This window comes from Engystomops pustulosus, chromosome 3 (genome assembly GCF_040894005.1).
Source record: "Engystomops pustulosus chromosome 3, aEngPut4.maternal, whole genome shotgun sequence".
In the NCBI taxonomy this organism is placed as follows: Eukaryota; Metazoa; Chordata; class Amphibia; order Anura; family Leptodactylidae; genus Engystomops; species Engystomops pustulosus.
This window is the reverse complement of record NC_092413.1, coordinates 125431407-125451660: the sequence shown is the minus strand read 5'-3', so window position 1 is coordinate 125451660 and position 20254 is coordinate 125431407. Positions and strand designations below refer to the sequence as shown.

At 38.9% G+C, this 20254-nt stretch overlaps 1 protein-coding gene across 7 annotated transcripts in view; it reads right to left on the bottom strand.

The window, feature by feature from the left end:
* Positions 1-20254, bottom strand: part of CEP162 (centrosomal protein 162) — a 90099-nt gene that overhangs the window by 5969 nt on the left and 63876 nt on the right. For all 7 annotated transcript variants that reach the window (XM_072142016.1, XM_072142017.1, XM_072142020.1 and 4 more), the window contains 9 exons: positions 15436-15573; positions 13887-13999; positions 12802-12907; positions 12307-12433; positions 11731-11894; positions 10420-10524; positions 8455-8676; positions 7081-7700; positions 4311-4452 (listed from right to left, as the gene is read on the bottom strand). In XM_072142016.1, coding sequence (XP_071998117.1) covers positions 4311-4452; positions 7081-7700; positions 8455-8676; positions 10420-10524; positions 11731-11894; positions 12307-12433; positions 12802-12907; positions 13887-13999; positions 15436-15573 — 1737 coding nt within the window. The remainder of the gene's footprint in view (positions 1-4310; positions 4453-7080; positions 7701-8454; positions 8677-10419; positions 10525-11730; positions 11895-12306; positions 12434-12801; positions 12908-13886; positions 14000-15435; positions 15574-20254) is intronic.

The following is a 20254-nucleotide window of genomic DNA, read 5'->3' as shown; positions in this document are numbered from 1 at the left end:
TATGGGTAAGCAAAGAGATCTTTACCTTTTCCTAATGCGGTGAGCTTTGGGAATTTTCCCTTTTGCTCTTGTGTACATTTGATGCAGCAAATTTACTCTTGTTGTTATATCTCTGAGCTACTTATCCATTAGTGTATGAAAAATACACCATGATCACATTTTTTCCCCCCACGTACCATTGAAAAATAACTTTTTGTCTTACCGCCTGCTGTTTGCATAACTTTTATATATGTACAATAAATATTAGGCTGTTGTAGGTGTTTGTGGTCAACACAATGTGATAGGAGTCATAACATCGGATCGGAGCCAAGGACCAAGATAAGAATGAGCTCTTTATTATTTGTACACCATGGCCAGAAGTGAAAAAGGTTCAGACCAAGACGACCAGTTCAAGCTCTTCAATTAACAGGATTCAAGCACAGTCCACAGGAAATTCTCCATGTATGTTGGGAAGATTTAGATTTATGCATTGTTGTCCTAGTCTAACACCAACACACAATGCACTCAAGAAGTCTTCAAACCCTTTCACTTTCTTCACTTGTGGTTATGGTGAGGTCTTATGTGAAAATAAAATAAAATTTCCCCCATCCTTCTGCCTTTAACAACCCATAAAAAAATGAAAAATTAGAAACTTATTGGAAAGAAAGAACTTTTGACAATTGACATTCAGACTCATGGTGGAAACACTGGTGGGCCCCTGACACCTATTAGCCCCGCCTGCATGGTGGGCTGACTCCACCCCCACCAGCCGTGTCGGAATTTCAACTCTATCTGTGTAATGAGAGGGTGTGGTGTGGTATGAGAGGGGGCCCACACTATGGAAGGGAAAGGGGGGGAATATGGGGGGGGGGGGTTGGCAGGGGAAAGGAGGGGGCCCAGTATGGTGGGATATAAGAGGGGGCCCACAAAATTGGGGGGGAGGGGAAAGGAGGGGACCACATTTTGAGGGGTATATAAGAGGGGGCCCACATTATGGGAGGAATATGAAAGGGGGTACACCATATAGGGGGATATGAGATGGGGCCCACATAATGGGGGGGATATGAGATGGGGCCCACATTATGGGGGGTATAAAAGGGGGCCCATATTATGGGAGGGATATGAGAGGGTCCACAATATGATGGGGAGATGGGGGTCCACAATATGAGGGGGAGGGGAAAGGTCACAATATGAGGGGGAAGTGAAAGGGCACAATATAAAAAAAATTGTTCCTGTGTGAAGATAGTGGGGCTCATTTACTAAGGGTCGGTATCATGCATTTTCCCAAATATTTCCATTTTGCACCGATTTTGGCGCATGCGATCGGATTGTGGCGCATCAGAGCCCACTTTCACGCGATCGGTGGGGGGTGGGTGTGGCCATTGGAAAACCCAACGGATTTGGAAAAACTGCGGAATTTAAAAAAGGAATTATGTTGCAAGAATAGCACTCACATACACCGAGGAGAAGAAGGTGAACTTCAGCGGACTTCAGCGCAGCAGCGACAACTAGTGGACGTCGGGCGCACGACCTTGGTGAATCCCGGCAGAACCCGAATCAGTGTCTGGATCGCGACTGGACCGGGTAAGTAAATCTGCCCCAATGTCTCATAAATGTGGCCATGGTTTCCCAGAGAAACAGCAGTGGCCAGACATGCGCTATTGATACCCACACAGCCACCTTAATTCCATGTTCATTACTACAGGATGGCTATGAGACATCTCTCGTCCATTTCATAAGAAAGAATAATTTGTTTCTTTGTACAATGACTCCAGCTGAGGTGGTCGTATCCAAGGACATCTTATTTCTAACAGCCATGGCTACATTTAAGGGATTTTTTTTTAATCCAATTGAAGAAATGTTTATATATGGCAGATGAATTCAATTAAAAGTGAATGCCCAGGTGAGAACACCCCTTTAAGCTGCGTTCACGTTATGGGGCACATTTACTAAGGGATGTGTGCCAGTTTTATGTTGGACTTTCTTTTTAGTGCAAACTGCTTGCATGGGTATTTAAGAAGGGTCTGTGCGACATATGTGCTGCACTACCAAAAACAGGCGAGAGTACAATAGCAGTCCATAAAAATCAAAACTTTAATACATCATATAAATACAAAGATATACTTACAAAATACTAAATTCATATCATCAGGAGAGAAAGTCAACACTATAACACCAAAGACCTCCTGACGAAGCTGCAGGGTGAAACGTACGTCGAGGTGTTCTTGGCCATGGCGTGGCTTTGTTCCCACTGACAGGATGACTCAAGGTATACATAAGAGCACAACAATTGTTTGATTGTTCATGTCTTCTTTGTATGGGGTTCTTTCCCTTTTTTTTTTCCAGCCTATATGTGGAGTTAGGAGAAATTTTGTCTTCTGCATACCATTATAATATATACATTATAGGTACTGGTGTTCTTTTGACATGACTCTTTATATCTTATGATTCCTATGTATCTCTTCACCTAGTTATTCATAGGTATTTTGTAGCGCATTTGTAGCACCACCTTGCTAATTATGACTTCTTTGGAGACATGTTATAACTAGTATTGTCCCCATTGATTGAGATCTTGGTCACCTGTCAGTTGCATATGCATGCAGTGGTCGCTTAGTTATCTACCCACTATTTTTAGTCAGCTGTCTTTGGTGTTATAGTGTTGACTGTCTCTCCTGATGATATGAATTCAGTATTTTGTGATTATATCTTTGTATTTATATGATGTATTAAAGTTTTGATTTTTATGGACTGCTATTGTACTCTCGCCTGTTTTTGGTAGTGTTTATGGCCCTGTGGCCGAGCGAATGGGTGCATTTTGTTGTTACCCTTTTGAGGTCTCTTTGGTTGGCACATATGTGCTGCACGCAACTCTTTTGTGTCGTGGCTGGACTATTCTTCATGCAACACAAATTTCTGCACCGAAGGGCCTGTTCCGGTGCTTAGTCGGACCGTGTGCCAGATTTATGATACAAAGTCCAACAGAAATGTGTTGCACACCCTATGTTAAAGATGCATAAAAAAAAGCTGTGCACTCTGTCGGAGCAGTGCAGAGGGCGCCAGATTCATGAAGAATGAGCAGAACGAATCATGAATCTGGTCATACTGTATTGCGGCCCCCTAGTCCGACCCTGTCTGGAGGTCTTTTTAGAATATTTCTAGGTTGCAACATGAATGAAATATGTTGCCAGCGTTACAATTTGAAAAGAGGCATCATCCTGGAGTGGCCAGAACTTGTTGGCAGGCAGCCAGGTAATCTTATGCTGGGGATATTACACAAACAGAGGGGACCACAGATGCCATTCTAACTCATGTAATGTACTCTGCAGTGCCTATTGGGACCTGTCACCAGTGGAATGGTATATTCTCATCTGGGCATTCACATTCGGTTTCATTAATCTGCCATACATAAACATTTCTTCAATTAGATGTTATTAAAAATAGTACCTGTGTGAAGATAATTTCTCATAAAGGTAGTCATATGGTCCCTTAGAAAACAGCCTGACTCCTTGGTTACGACCACCTCTGCTGGAGGGATTGCACAAAGAAACAAAAGGTTTTTGTATATGTAATGTCTGGGATTTACTCTATGTCCTACATCTATCCTTTAGTAAAGATTGCTGAAGCCAGGTGGTCAGGCAGGACTATATAGCGCATGTCTGGCTACCCCTGCCAAAATGTGAGGTGGTCGTATCCGAGGAAGCCATCACGTTTCTAAGGGACAACATGGCTACTTTTAAGAGAAATTATCTTCACACAGGAACATATTGTTTAATAACATCCAATTGAAGAAATGTTTATACATGGCAAATGAATTAAATTAAATGTAAATGGGAATGCTCCTTTAAGGAAAGGGAAAGAGTGTACCCAAAGACTATGCTATATTATCTTGGTTGTGTGTTTAGAGTCATCGCCTGGGAAGCTGAAAGAAAATCTCTGTCTCCATTCAGAATTTTGCCCTCCCTGAGACTTGTTCCTCCACAGAAAGTTTTTCCTTCAGGTTTTTTTTTTTTTGCGATATGTATTATCACCTGTGAGAACTTATAGACAGTGGTTTGACTTTCCAACTCTCTGATGGTTAACTGCTTATGACCGCTCAGCTTAGAGAGCAGATGGTGCGTGTGTGAAGTGTGCAGCAATGTCTTTCATTTTAATACCATATATCGCAGTAGCAGGACAGGTCTCTGGCTGTCAGACAAGGCTTAAGCATAGCAAAATATAAGAAAGGTGCAAAGGTCTGTACAGTTTCTGAACGCACTGTAAACAACATAATGATAGTAGTTACGCCTTTATGAATTTTATACATACATGTAAAAGCTATTCAGAGCACGTACCTCTTGAGTAGAGATTTTACTGCTTAGCTCGGCCACTCTAGATGAAGAATGCTCTAACGCCTGTTGGCAAATGAGCTTTTCTATTTCTCTTTGATGCAGCTGTTTAAGGGCCGCAACCTGTTCTGCCGCCTCTTCTTTTAACCTGCAATCAATATGAAAATAGATGTACTAGGAGTCAGTTCACTGCGCGGAAAATAACATTCAATTGCCTTCAGCTCCATTCATTCGAAAACGGTGCAAAAGGTACATCTGTATAAATATCACTTCTCAACATAACTAGCAGTTAGGGAGAATGTATGAGTAAAGCTGTCATGGGACAGCTCCTTTAAGACACTGCAGAGCTGGAATATTTGGGAGAAGCTTGCAGACTTGATTTTCCAGCCAAACCTCTTCAACTCACTTCTGAAACATAAAATACAAAGACTATCAATAACCTATAAATGTATGTAGGGTTATTATGGAAATAGCTATTCACGCTCACATTCAGGATGTAGACATCAGTGCAGTTTACTGTGGTTAAAACTGCATTAAAAACATACAGAAAAAATTCATGCTTTTTTGTGAAGGTACAAGAAATGTTGGTAACCTCTAATAGACGTTTGGGACATTAAAGGGGTATTCCGGAAATATGAACATCTGAATAAATGATTGTAACAAAACTCAATGTCATTAGTCACAAAATGGTTTAAAAAATAGTTTGATTTTATGAGTCACAAAATTTTATGACCTCTCTAATGTAGGGGGAGTTATCACCAAGATGGCCGCCACTCCTCCGTCTTATGCTCTACTCCCAGTGATGTTCTAACAGACTTTCTTGCTCTGTTACCATAGTAATGATGTGTAACTGCCATCCCTGCACATCACCACAACACTGTCCATACTGAATGCACTGCAACCAACCGACTACAGCCAAACTTGGTGGTGATCACATGACCAGCCCAGGCAGGTGTAGTACATGTGATGTGGACATGTGACCAGCGGCCATCTTCTGTCCTGTGTCTGCTCTACGCAGAGGGAATCAAAAGACTGATTACAGGACCAGTAGCATTTTAATTCTTCATTACATTGTATGTCACCAGCATTTTCTGCTAACGGGAGCAAAATTTTAAATAACAACCAATTACACATCAGCTTTTATTTTAAGGAACCACTTGTATATGAATTATGCTGATTCCTGGAATACCCCTTTTAAGACTAACTCCCCACAGGTCAATCCTATCTCTAATCAGATAATAGAGCAGAGCTTCATGACGATGAAGATTAGAAGAATCCCTTGTATTTCCCTGGTAAACACTGGACTCCAGACTTCTGCAGTTTGGTAAAATATCAGATACACCTTTGACCCCTTTAATCAACGGTTTAATAAATAAATCCCCAAATACTGTTGAGTATCTAAACTTAAGTAACTTCCAAATATGATGTTATTACTGAAGCTGCTCCACTGGATGTAAAGGAAGGAATGATAACCTGATACTAAGATGCTAGCTTAGCTAGGGTTAGCCTCTGCTATTTTTTGTGGGCTGTAGGACTCAGATAATGGCTCGCTTTTTAACGGTTCAACAACAGAAAATTTCTGCAGCTTAATGGATTACATTTTAAGGGATTGTATGTTCTCAAGGTTACTGAATTTTTAACTTAACTTTAAAGTATTTTATTGCTAAAGATCAGATGCATATTTGTAACCTGGTCAAGGAAATTTATGATGGAAATGTAATTCTACAAAGGGAGCTCTGAGGGCTTTATTATAGGAGTTTTCTAGTCATGGTCATATTGACATGAACAGGGCTGAGCTGCAAACTCACATTCTGCAAAGAACACTTGTTTGAATGGTCTCCTGTGAAAGCTTGTCATTGTGGGTGATAGGTGACACCCACTGATGGCTAAGAACATCTTGTATGCCATTTACAGTTGAATAGACATAGGGGTGGGATGGTGCTGCTGTCTGTAGAGTCATACACTTTTGTCTTCAAACACTGCAAATCTGAGACTTAGAAAAGGCAGGGGTGTCAATTGAGGTCGAAGGGAGAGGCTAAAGAGCGGACTGAACCAACAGTATAATAATTGGCATACAGCACAAATTATGTTTCATTGTATTTATAAATCTGATGTAGACAACATACACAGCAGCATCAAGTGGTTTGAGAAACTAGAACAGTTCTGCTCTCAGACACTTCTGAGACATCTCCTCCATTGTATTCATATTTTTAATAGAATCTCTGTGTTGAATGTTTTGGTGTAAAATATGCCATTATCTGATGCAATCTGTGCCTTTTCCTTGCTATTTGGTGCTTTTAGATTAAGACCAAAATGTGAAGATGGAGCAGGGCTCCAATAAGGCAAAAATGTTCCAATTTTACAAAATAAAAATCTGACCCAAAGTCAAGATCTAAAGATACATCAGGAATATAGTTGAGCAGCCGCCACTGGGCAATATGCTGCAATTTCTAACCGGGATAAATTGTATTTCTCAATGGCACTAAATTGAGGCACATACGTTTTATCCATAGCCTTTGTCAACATCCTTCAATTTAGTTTTATATTTAAACAATAAAAAATTGTTTATGGAAGAAATTCATGCGTGAGTCACCCTTTCCTTCCATTAATGTAGCTGTATAGGGAGGATAGTTTTTATTGGTTCCATTTAAAGTTTATTAGAATTTAAATAAATTATAAGGGGGGGGGGTTGTATTAAGCATAAACGCCATTTGTTTTATAGCAAAAAATATTCCATTGTGAAGACGTCACATATCATAAGGCCATGAACAATTACCTTTTTAGAGCGCTCTCCGAATTATCCAGAGACATTTTATAATGTGTAATTTGTTGGCTCATATCTTGAGATATTTGGAGTACTTTAGCTTCCAGTCTCTTATTCTGTTGTTTCACTTCAGAAATGTGAAAGTCTGTAACTAGATATGGTTTATATGATTTACCATCAAACTCTGCTGGAAAATGCTCCTCCTCTATTTGGCTTCCACTAAAAGGAGGTAAAACACTAGCAGTCATCCCAGGGTTTGAATGAGGTTTAACGGAGAGCATCGTCATCCTTTCTTTTTGAAGACGTTCCACTGTTTTTGACAGTTCTTGAATCTCCTTACTTTTAGAAACAAGTTCCCGGTTAAGTCTTGTCATCCTTGCTTGTTCAGTCAGCTCCTCCACATTTCCTTCTTTAAGCATCAATTTATGCTCTAAAATCAAGGTCTTGGATTTAAGTGCCTCATTCTCTTTTTGTAAATTCATTACTGTGGTGTGATGAGCATCCTTAAATATAGAAAGTTCTTGTTCAAGGGCTTTAACCTTTACTGTGTTATCCATAATCTTGTGTGGTTCATTTAGGGGCCTGTGAGCAAGCAAGTCCTCAAGCTCATTGATTCTACTCTCATACTGAATCTAAAATCACAAGGAAATTAATGGTTAGTCATTTTCAGTCATTTCTAAAACAATTTTATGGTTACTGTTTAAAGGGAACCTGTCACCAGAAATGTAATTTTTAGCTGGTGAAAAGTTCCAATAGCCTATGCTTTGGCAATTTTAAAAATGCCTTTGGCAGCATTCAGAATGATTTCGGTACTTTATAAAACTGTATTCACACTACCTGGCTCCATGCCGGCAGTATGTGGCAAGTCCTCGGGGTAAGGACAGCTGCTGCCTGTTTGTACCTGTGTCTCCTTATGCATTCTTCCTCTCCTCTACATCATCACTGTCCATTCACCTCCTGCTCAATACACATGACAGGAAGTGGTGAGGGAGTCTGGCACAGGCACACACAGGCTGCAGCAGCTGCTCCTCCCAAGGGACTCACCAGACACTGCTGGCAGGGGGCCAGGTAATGCGAATTAAACTTAGACAAAATACTGAAATGACTCAGAATGATGACAAAGACATATTTTAAATCAGCAGAGCATAGGCTATTGGAAACTATCACCAGATTAAAATGACATTCCCGGTGACAGGTGGTTTACTTTAATACATAAATACACTCTTAAGCCACATGCAGGAATGAATGGTGCGGGTAATATAATAAGCTTTTAAAATCCTCTATTAGAAAGAAAAATGTTTCTTTGTGCTGGATTTTTCTCCATTTCTTTTTGCTTTTAATCGTGCTTCTGAGTTCAGAACAAAAGGTAATGAAATGAAAGCTCACCTTGACTTTTTGAAAGTTCTGCTCCATACTGCGCAGGCTTTTCTTTGCTTCTTCGTCTTTGCTTTCAAGGTCATTTTCTAATTTTTGTATTCTTTTTTCCAAGTAGCTTATTGTATTACTTTTTGATGGCTTGTCAATTTCGGATGTTGCTGCAGCTGCAAACATGAGTGCAGGTATGGAGTTGGGATGTCTCCTTTTAATAATCGCTTCCATTTCTTTCACCTTTTGCAAGCATTAGATGATGTTACACAGAAAATAAAAATAGACTTATGGCACTAGATACAAGTAAAAAGGGCTAAAATTGAATACATATCTTAAGTAAAGGTTATCAAAATCAAACTGAATCAAACAGAGAATGGAAAAGGGAGCTCAGCTGTCTGCTTCTTGCTCCATCCTCTCTTTATAAGCTGCAGTTAGCACCTGATTTGGGTGCTTCATCCTCACAATCAGATATTGAGTCTAGACAAGTTTGTGGATATGTTGGCAATATTTTTAGCCCCAATCTCTTTAGGACCTGGTGAGATTTCTTTTACATTATATTATCTTGTACAGCTGTTGGTCATGTTTCAGTACTCCTTTTGTTATTCCTCATCCAGGTTGGAATTCTCTGATTTTAAGTTACCATATATACTCGAGTATAAGTCTAGTTTTTCAGTACAAAAAATGTGCTGAAAACCCAAACTTGGCTTATACTTGAGTAAAAAAATATATCAAAACTCACCTTTCCAGCTTCCCCCGCTGCTGTCTATATACTGGGGCAGGGTGCTGGCTATATACTGGGGGATATGGGCTGGCAGGCTATATACTGGGGGGCAGGTGATGGCCATATACTATGGGGCAAAGTCCGGCAGGCTATATAATGGGGAGGATGTGACCAATGCATTTCCCACCCTTGGCTTATACTTGAGTCAATAAGTTTTCCCATGTTTTTGTGGTAAAATAAGGGGCCTTGGCTTATACTTGGGTCGGCTTATACTCGAGTATATATCATCAAATACTAACAACCATTCTCATTTTAAGAACATAGCTTTTTCTCAAAAGGAGAAAACTTTACAAACCGACTAATCCTTTAGCCTTTGATTGGCTGAAGCGGGGACGTCATCAGATCCGAGGAACCCAATAGTAAATATTATGTATAGTACAGACTTTATTTTGCTGAGACACTTACAGTTCCTATGATTATTAACCTGTGTGAGAAATATTTTGATAAATGGGTCGGCCTCATCTTATGTTTTCTTACGGATGAAGAGATTAGAGTAGTTATGTGCCCTTTTTATGACCACCTTGTGGTACAACCTGGGTGACGTAGAAGGCCCCCTGGGCAGACTTCAATCCATAGGACCTTTAAAGTGGCAGGAGAGACCTATGGCATGTTGAGCAACTAATGACTGCTTTCATTTGGGGGTCGACGATTTTTCAGTTTTTACTTCAATTTTGCTTATAAGCTGACCTGGTTTGTGGGATTTATACCTGTGGGGAAGAGGAGGTGGTGCAGATCTTTCTTTATGCTTTTTTTTCTTTCTTTGTTTTTCTATGTCTTTATATTTTTCACTGTATAGCCAATGCGTATGGCATCCTTCCTTAATACAATCTGATAATGTAATATTAAAATTCAGGTTGAAAAAAAAAAAAAAAAAAAAAAAAAAGGAAAAATCTGAATCTAGGTTTTCTCCTTAGTGTCAAGTATTAAGATCAGTAATGGTGAGGCCAATTATTTAATTGTCTTCTTTGTTCTAATTAGACGCTTTAATACTCTTTTTAATCACACGATCTTTGCTGAAAAGATAATAATTTCACAATGTACTGAATTCCTGAAGAGCTTGTGTTTATACAGAGCAGCTAATCCCATCATACACAGAGTCATATACAGCAGAGCTTATTTGCATATTTTTTCCCTACATCAGCTGGACCCCCACAAGCACAGAAAGAGTCTTCCAAGAGCTATTACCAATAATAAAATCCCACCTGTCGCTCAAGGTCTTGAATACGTTTTGCATCCGCAGCTCTGTCCTTTAGCCGATTTTGTTGTTGGACATATTGATTTCCAGTATCATGTCTTAGCTTTGTAACCTTATAAAACATTTACATACAATGAATGAATGAACAGGATAACGTTATAGTATGCATCAACCATTCAATCCATATTAATTGTCTTGGGGCCCCGTTATCTGACCTGACTAAATGGAGGATGGGCACCAGTATATACATATTATTCTGATATAGCATTTACGTGATGTATATAGGCTGTATATATATATATATATGGTGCATGGTGTGTGTATATACTGTATTTGTGTTTATATGCTGATGTCTGTATATAGTACTTTGTGTGTGTATATGTGATGTGTACATGCTCTTTGTGTGTGTGCGAGTGTATAAACGTGTGTGTTTGAGCGAAGAACTGTATGTTTATAGGTATATAAATGTTGGTGTATATATGAGTGTAATATGTATATTCTTAAGCAGGAAGTCTGCTATAGAGTCCTGCCTCTCCTAGTTAAGCTGGACTCTGTTCTATGAAGTTCATATTGAAAGGTTCTGCACAAGCCTATTCTCAAGATCACTGAGAATCCCAGAAGCCTAAAACTCCTCTGACATGAAGTAATGAAGAAAAGATTGTGAATCCCCAGTTGAAGATTGTATATTTACCATACCTTTCGTACTATAAGGCGCACCGGATTATAAGGTGCACCTTCGATAAATGCCTGTTTAAACGTCTAGGTTGATATATAAGGCGCACCGGATTATAGGGCGCACCTGATTATAAGGATGAATGACCAGCAGGTGGCAGACCTATGCACAGTTCAAGGCAGCTGTTGTCTGTAAGTACAGTTCATATATAAGGCGCACTGGACTATAAGGAGCACCTTTGATTTCTGAGAAAATCAAAGGATTTTTTTGCGCGCTCTATAGTCCAAAAAATATTGTTGCAAATAGAGTTGCAAGTCCTCGACTTACGAACACTCTACTTACAGACAACTGTCACAAACAGGCCTCTGTGCTCATTGTTACCTCTGATGAAGCACTCTAGATATTGGTAATTTAGTGAACTTTAGTCCCAAATAAAAGAGTTATCAAAGATGTCTGCAGTGAAGATTTACTGTTAATCCTTGTTCTTCTAATTTGAAAATGTTGAAAATCAAATTGTCACAGCGTCCAAAAAATTTTTTGTTGGGAGCTACACACAAAATATACAGGTTCCGATTTACATACAAATTCAACTTAAGAACAAACCCAAAGAACCAATCTTGTACGAAACCAGGGGACTGCCTGTACCTGCATTTTTAGACTTTCTATTTGTTCATAAGCATCTTTAAGTCGCCCAGCATCTTTATCCAGCAGATCTTGGTTTTCTGCAAACCACTGTAACCTTTTGTTCAATCGGGCAATTTCCTTCTTGGAAGTCTCTTCCAAAATTTTGATTTGGTATGATGTATCATCTATACAGGGAATGCATATTGTCAGTGATAATATTATGACATGAACAGGCAGCATTGATGCCCTAATATTGTGCAGGAAAGCAGGAGCCCTAGGTTTTTAGCATAAAATGTTTGGTGACATATACAAATAAATTCACAATTACAGTAATAATGATATCTGCTGTGTGCACAGATGCAAAATTAAAATGAAAAAATCAAATATCTATAGTTTAGAAATTAATTGTAGCCCCTCAATAGATTTGCAACACGTGGTAGTCTGGGACATTGTATCCACATTTTCACTAGTAAAACCCTTGTATTACTGAGATGCATGCAACAAATGGCTGGCTAGTAGCTTCCCTCTACATATGCTGTAACGCTCTCCAAGTACAGTACATGGAATATATTGTACAGTAGAGGAAAATTATTCTACCTGAAATGTTTGCTAACTGGCCCTTCAGGAGATCACGTTCTTTCTTCATCTGTAACAGATCTACTTCCAATGCCTGTTTCTCCTTTTTGTACCTGGCTATTTCTTCTAGCAAACTGATCTCTTTTTTCTGTTTTAAGAAAAAAAGGTAAACAAACTTGACCTATATTAAGAATGTACAAGGTAATATAGTACAATAATGTGAAGAAACAAAACAATATGCTGTTATTGCATACATTAATACTGCATCAGTGCTAGAACATTAAATGAGGTTGTTTTTAAAGAACTACTTAGATGTCATTACCTGCTAATAGACATGGCTGGAAGCATTAATATAATGGAAATGCTCTAGTAAAAAGCATTATTTCACCAGTGCGTAAAACATTACCAACAACCACGGGTGGCAGAAGGAAACGGCTGATAAAAAAGGAAAATCCCATTTGATTTATCTATTCAAAGCATGAAAATAAATACTTCATTGGTTGAGGGTCTAGTTACCTGAATAGCACTCTGCTCAACATCCACTTCTTTACAGCTCTTTGGATCGTGACCGGACTCGCCATTTGCGTATTGATTTTGCAGTTTGGGAGCATTCACCTTTTCCCTACAAATTCAGACAGGTTATATGTACAACTAATGTATGAACTTTTCTACTTATGAAAAATAGTTCAGCATTGGCGCAAGGAAATGACATCCCATAAATTTCCCTATTTTATGGCTACAATAATATGTCCACAAACAGTTATCTGCGTGACACACTACACCACAAGGAAGCTCGGAATACACTGCGTAGTGTGCAGGAAAACACATTTTTAGGACGTAAGGTGAAAAAGTTACAGAACCATATTGAACTCCTTGAATATAAATGTTTAACTTTCTCGTTTCTTGGCATGTTTTAAACAATACTTCTGCAAATGTCCTTATTTTGTATTGTTATGGAGATGCATGTGAAATACTTTTCTATGCGCCATTTTTAGTATATATTACCAATGGATAGTATCTTTTTTTTGGCATTCTCTGGCTCTTTTCTAATATCCATTTAATTTTTAACTGAGAATATGCAACTATGTATTCCAAGATGGGACAAGGAAAACCATGCCTCTCTTGCTACCTTGTAAGGCAGCCCACATCAAGCATGACTTTCAAGACACCAAATGATATGATGTGGGATTAATGCTATATCCCCTACTTAAGGACACCCGACTTACAGACGACCCCTAGTAACAGATGCAGCTCTCTGCCCACTGTGACCTCTGGTGAAGCTCTCTGGTTGTCATACATTAGTCCCAGGCTGCAATAATCATCAGTAAAGTGTCTGTAATATACAGTTCTGACTTGCATACCAATTCAACTTAAGAACAAACCTAAAGAACCTATCTTGTACATAATCCGGGGCTGCCTATATATCTATTCCAGAAGGAACACATCCGAACCAATGCATATAGACTGCAATAATACTAATGCAAGGTCATTTCTCTAGTGGTTTTCATTGAAATTCTTGACAAAAAGGAAAATGTAATATATACGAGCCATAACATTTCTACACAATTTTCAGTGCTTCATGTGCCATTATGTCAATTTACCTTACTGAACGTAACTCAGCTTTCAAAGCCTGGTTTTCTCGAAACATTTGTTCCTCATTCTGTCTGTTTTTTTGTTGGAGCTCTTTAACTTGATTATACAACCTCTCATTTTCCTGGAGGCAATAAATGTGGAGAACAATTAAATACTTCTGTGAATTGTCACATTATTTCATACAGCTTAGAAAAATTAGCTTTAACCCTTTAAGGACCAGACCCTTTTCAGTTTTGGCATTTCTGTGTTTCACTTACTGCCTTCCAAAAGCCAAATGTTTTTTTTTTTAATTTTTCCATTTAAAGAGCTGTATAAGGCCTCCCTTAGTGGCAACATTTAATATTCTGTATACCGAGAAATGGATACAGAGGGGTTTCACTGTGCGGTCCAAATGACAAGTCAGTACGTTCAAAGTGTTAACACATTTATACAGTTTTGTAGGTCTCAATTCAGAACAAAAAAATGATTTAATGGTGAGAGGGTTGTATTTTTTTTTTTTACAGAGATGGACAACAGTTATGTAAGGGCGGACAGGGAGGGGGTGGGGGTTATTCTACACTGTGATGGGCTCTGAGGATCTAGAGAGTTATTGTTTGCAGTGAATAGCTGGGAGAGCTTTATAATTTGTAAAGAGCTGCAGAACACGATATTAGAGGTAGCCGTTAGTGACTGGGGAAGATTATTCTATAATGTGAGAGGATTCCTGGGATGGGTGACGGGGTTTGATTGTTTAATGTATAGGGGTGCAAGGGGCTTACATTTTATAAATAAACTCTGAGGAGCTAAGCAGTGATATATTGTATACTAAAGGGCATAAGGGTTTTACATTGAATACCTTTGTCATGGAGGGCTTGTTAACATATATACTTTGATGGGTAGGGTTTTTTCCTTTAGGTGTACACCATTATTCCCATTTTTCAGTTTCATTCCACATAATCAGGAATAGAAATATAAAAATATTGGCAATTAGGGATCTAACATCCATCCATAGAATAACCTGTAAAATGGGCAGTTAATGGCAGGTTTAATAATTCCATGTGTGGAGACGGCTCAGCCCTGCCTTTTGAGGGTTATCTCCTCACAATCACCCCTACAGTACTGCTTTTAGGAGATCTTGACAATAGCTATAGCAGCCCTGAGGTCTGATATAGGACTGCAGGACTGCCTTCATACAGTGCCTGTTAGAACCTGCCTTCTTTTAAAAGAAATTTCACTCCTATTTTATTAGGCAGCTTCTTCCAAGAAGCATTAGAGTAAAGCAAATAAAGTAGAAGCCCTACTTCCTGAAAGGAGTGAGATACTGATCCACAGGATAGGGAATAAATACTAGATCAGTAAGCACTGTACTTCAAACCAGCGCTGAAGTCTGTACAAAGCTAATAGAAAAGGATAGATAAACTAAACTCCTAAAAGACAAATAGAATATTTCAATACAGCTGTGAAATCGATAAGTCAATTTGGTTCAAAAGCTTAGCTACACTTTAACATAAAACTTTCAACTTTTAACTTTCAGAAAATAGTTAATTTGCAGGTGACATTTGCCCTTTAATACAGTACCTGATGATACCCTTTAAGAAGGGTCTCTTGTTCCAATATCTCTTGTTTGATTTGCTGAATTTTGTCTTCAGTTACAGGGATGCTTTGATCTCCAAACAAAAGGTTCCTTTTCTTGATTTTTTCTTCTCCTGCATGTAACTTAAGAAAAAAAAGAGAATTGAAACAGCAAGAATTATAACAAAATGCTTGTATAATGGGAACCTGTGCTGTATCTCCAATAGAGGCAGAACATTGGGGGTTATTTACTAAGGGCCCGATTCGCATTTCCCGACGTGTTACCCGAATATTTCCGTTTTGCGCCGATTTCCCCAGAATTGCCCCGGCGCACGCGGTCGGATTGTGGCGCATCGGCGCTGGCATGCACGTGACGGAAATGGGGGTGTGTGGCCGAACGAAAACCCGACGGATTCAGAAAAACCGCTGCATTTAAAAAAAAAAAAAAAAGTCTGTCCCGGAGCTTGCACTTACCTTCACTCAGCCCAGCTCGGTGAACTCCAGTGCGTTCCGATGCTTTTCAGCGCAGCAGCGCCACCTGGTGGATGGCAGAGGAATTACCTTAATAAATCCCGTCCGGACCCGAATCCAGCACAGAGAACGCGCCGCTGGATCGCGAATGGACCGGGTAAGTAAATCTGCCCCATTGACTGCTATAGGGCCCATGGCCTGAGTGTTTGACTGGTCCATTCTTCGGATGAGATGTATCTATTACCATGTTATTTTTTTGTATTGGATTTTTTTTAGTATCCACTTAGAGATATTTTACATTCACTATACAGTGTTAACCCCTTCCCGCCAATGCCCTTTTTCTTTTCTTTTGTTTTTTTTTTTGCTCCCCTTCTGCTCCATAACTTTTTATTTTGCTATTTAAGAAACTAAAACCTTTTTACAAAAAAGGCTTAATTTTACAACTACTGAAACTAATAATGTATTCATATTTGTGCCTATGGAGCTGCGTAAGGCGTTGTTTTTTGCAGGACGTAATGATGTTTAAAATTTATACCATTTGATAACTTTTAAATAATTTATAAAATTAAAATTTTTCAATTATCAGGAGTTGAAAAATTACAACAAATACCAAATTAGTACCTACCTGTAATTCGCTCTTGAAAAGTCCACATGACACTCCCCCCCACCCACCCCGCCGATAATGGTTAATAATAACAATAATAAAAATAATTCCTTTATTTATAGAGCGCACACAGATTCCGCAGCACTGCACAGAGCTTGCCAAATCAGCTCACAATCTAATCAACCTACTAGTATGTTTTGGAGTGTAGGAAACTGGAGGACCGACAGGAAACCCACGCAAAGATGGAGAGAACCTACAAACTCTTTGTAGATGTTGACCTGAATGGGACTTGAACACAGAACCCCAGCGCTTCAAGGCTGTAATGCTAACCACTGAGCCACCGTACAGTTTTTAGTGCGGCTGTGCAAGAAATAATTTCTTGCGCATGTGCTAGATTTGCAGACAGTTGTCTGAGCATAGCGGATGGGATGGAGGGGTGAATAATGTGAAACTGGGGGGAATGAATATTTAATTAGGGCACAGCGGAGCCAAGAGACACATTTTTATAAAGTTGTTTTCTGAGGAATCTGGGAGCCCTGGAACTAGCTGAAGATGGTGCCATCATCCCCTAGAGGTAAAGAAGACAGTCTACCACTAGTAATCTGGTGGTAGTTGTCCTTTAAAAGACTAGGAAGGGAAATATATAGACGATCTTGATGGATAGTGACTAATTCCAAACCTATAACTAGCACAACGGGCAAGGAAAAAGGCCAAGTGTAATCAAATTTAATATTTATTTCATTCCATTTAAAATATACCCAAAATAAAATACAAGTTACAAAGTAACAGTATACAGGAAAAGAAAAGAAATAATGCGACTAGTGCGGGATATGCAACAAGTCAATAATTACATAACAACATAGTAAGGGTAAAGATACATGACCATGCTCACAACATGATTACAGAGTGAATGGATGAAAACAAATCAAAGTTGATGTCGGCCCTGATCAAACAGTATTTCATATATACCAAGTGGAAATATAAAGTGTCAAGTGCCAAATACAGAAGGTCAATGCACAACCATATTGATCAAGATGAGCAGTTGCTTCCCGACACGCGTTTCAGTGTCTTTGCCTTTCTCAAGGGGAACGAATGTGACTAATTCTGTAGTTCCATTATATTCCCCAATGATGACCATGGAGAAATATGACAAATTTAAGGTACAGTATATTAGGGCAGGACTACCGCCTAAAGAATTTTTCTACCAAAAGCCAAAAATCCTTAAGTAGCAATGTCCAATCTTTAATGCAGTGCAGAGGTCAGATTGCTAGACCAGGAAGCTGCCCTACATATTTGGACCAATGAGGCACCACAAAATTCCACCCAGAAAATAAAAATTGCTCTGGTAGAGTAAACATTTCCACGCCCGTTAGAGGTCTATCTTCCAGTTTACGGCATTTCATAAAGCAGGAAATGATCCATTGGCAATTAAAGCTTAAGATGCTTTGCATCCTTTGTTCTTTCCCAGAAATTGGATAAAAAGGTTTGAGTCCTTTCTACAAGGACCGGTGGATTCAAGTAATTGATGTCTATTCTAATTACATCAAAAAGGTGGCGGCCTTCCTCTCTTCACAAAATGATGGCTAGACAATTTCCTGGTTCTTGTGAAAATTGGAAAGAACTTCAGGTAAGAAAAATGGATCTAATCTCAAGGTGATTCTATCATCGGTTATTGGAAGAAAATGCAGCATTGAGGGTGCATACAACAGAATATACAAAAACAAATTACAAGCAGAAGTGCAGATTACAAACATTAAGGATCTTGAAGGTTTGGACATTAACCTCTTAACGACGTGGCCCGTTTTTGCTTTTTCATTTACATTTTTCACTCCCCACCTTCAAAAATCTATAATTTAGATTTTTTTACCACGTAAAGAGCTCTGTGATGGCTTGTTTTCTGCGTAACAAATTGTACTTCATAGTGATGGTATTTAATTTTCCATGTCGAGTACTGGGAAGTGGGAAAAAAATGGATTTTAAGCCTTTCACTGTGTGCCCCAAATGACATGTCTACTTTATTCTTTGGGTCGGTGCGAACACCGGGATAACTAATTTGTATAGGTTTTATAATGCTTTCATACATTTACAAAAATTAAAACCAATTTTTTTTTTTGCCATCTTCTGGGGCTAATAACTTTTTCATACTTCAGTGTACAGGGCTGTGGGTGGTGTCGTTTCCAATGCTAGGACTGTACAATGTTTTGATCACTTTTTATTGTTCATTTTTTTTTCACTGTTTATTTGTATTTATATGACTTCTAGGGAAAGAGGGGGGGTGTCTTGAATTTTTTTTTTCTTAATATAATTTTTAAAAACTTTTTACATTTTTATTATTTTTCAGACCCCCAGCATACTTTAACACTAGATTGCATGTTTATCACACTCAGGTGAAGTGAGGATCAGTGCTCTCTTCCGTCAGGCACTCACACGTGGTGGAAGCTGAAATTTACCCTGTTTCATGTTAAAGCTTGGGATCTCCTATTACATGATTGTGCTATTTCCTTATTGAAATGTCTTTGTGATAAAAGACTACTGTTAACTAATACCGCCACCACGACAATTGAGACCATTACGACTAAAATTTCCCCATTTACACATCACCCTCTGTACCACAATTTAAATAATAAGCTTACTACAGATATAGAATCATTTGAAAAAGAAATTCTCTCTAAGAAATTGGGTAAATTAGATAGAGACAGAAATGATTACAATTCTGACAATGTCAAATATTGGATGAGGACCAAAATAACCGAACATAACAATAGGAACATGGCAAACAATACTACAAATAGGAAATACCCCCCAAGAAATAATGAATGCGAAAGGAGGGTACCGTGAATATAAGAATCGGGAGAACAGCATATCCAAGTCCCAAAACATCCAATTTCCGGTTCCCAGCCGTACTTTCAGACCCTCTAGTTATGTACACTCTGATACAGCCCTTAAAGTTCACTCGGGTGCAGTGTCCAAACGCCCAATTATCCCTACCAATGAACTTTCACGTATACCCACCTCATCACATACTCATAAGTGTCAACCTAATACTCTCGACATTGACCTCAATCTACCTAAACCCAAATTACCTTCTGGTAAATACATTCCAGATCCACCTAACAGTACTAACCTCAATGCATCACAACTCACCATTCATAATACTAGCTTTGATGTGATTAGTCCCCAAGAAGACCAACAGTTCTTCACTCCTACCATTAAGCCTTGTACCAGACGTTCCCGCACCGAACAGGCACTAATACACGGTGCACCATCCTCTAGTGAGTCAGTCTCTTTTTTAGGGCTCCTGAAAGAGGTAAAAAAGACCCCATCTTTCAACTATGTGCCAAACCCCAGCCTAATAGAGAAAGTCCATATGGCTGCCCCTCTAAGACCAAAAAGGAAAAAAGGACTAGGAGAGGAACAAGAGGAAGCAAGCATAGATCAAGACACTCTTTCGTCCACAGAAGAGTCCATCCTGGAGACACCAAAATACAAGAGACAGAAGTAACACCTTGCGCTGATATTTCAGCAGTATCAATTAAGCCCACTACAAAAGATTCTAACAACTTAATAAAGATTTTTAACCTATCCACTTATATGTTGAATGAAGCGGAAATGAAAACTCTGGAGAAAGGGCTCTCCTTTTCCCTACATCTTCCTCCAATGACTTTGATCTATTTATAGACCTAAATAGGTTTATCCGCAAACTAACATTAAAAAGACATTTTAACATTGTGAAAACTAACAAGATGGCTA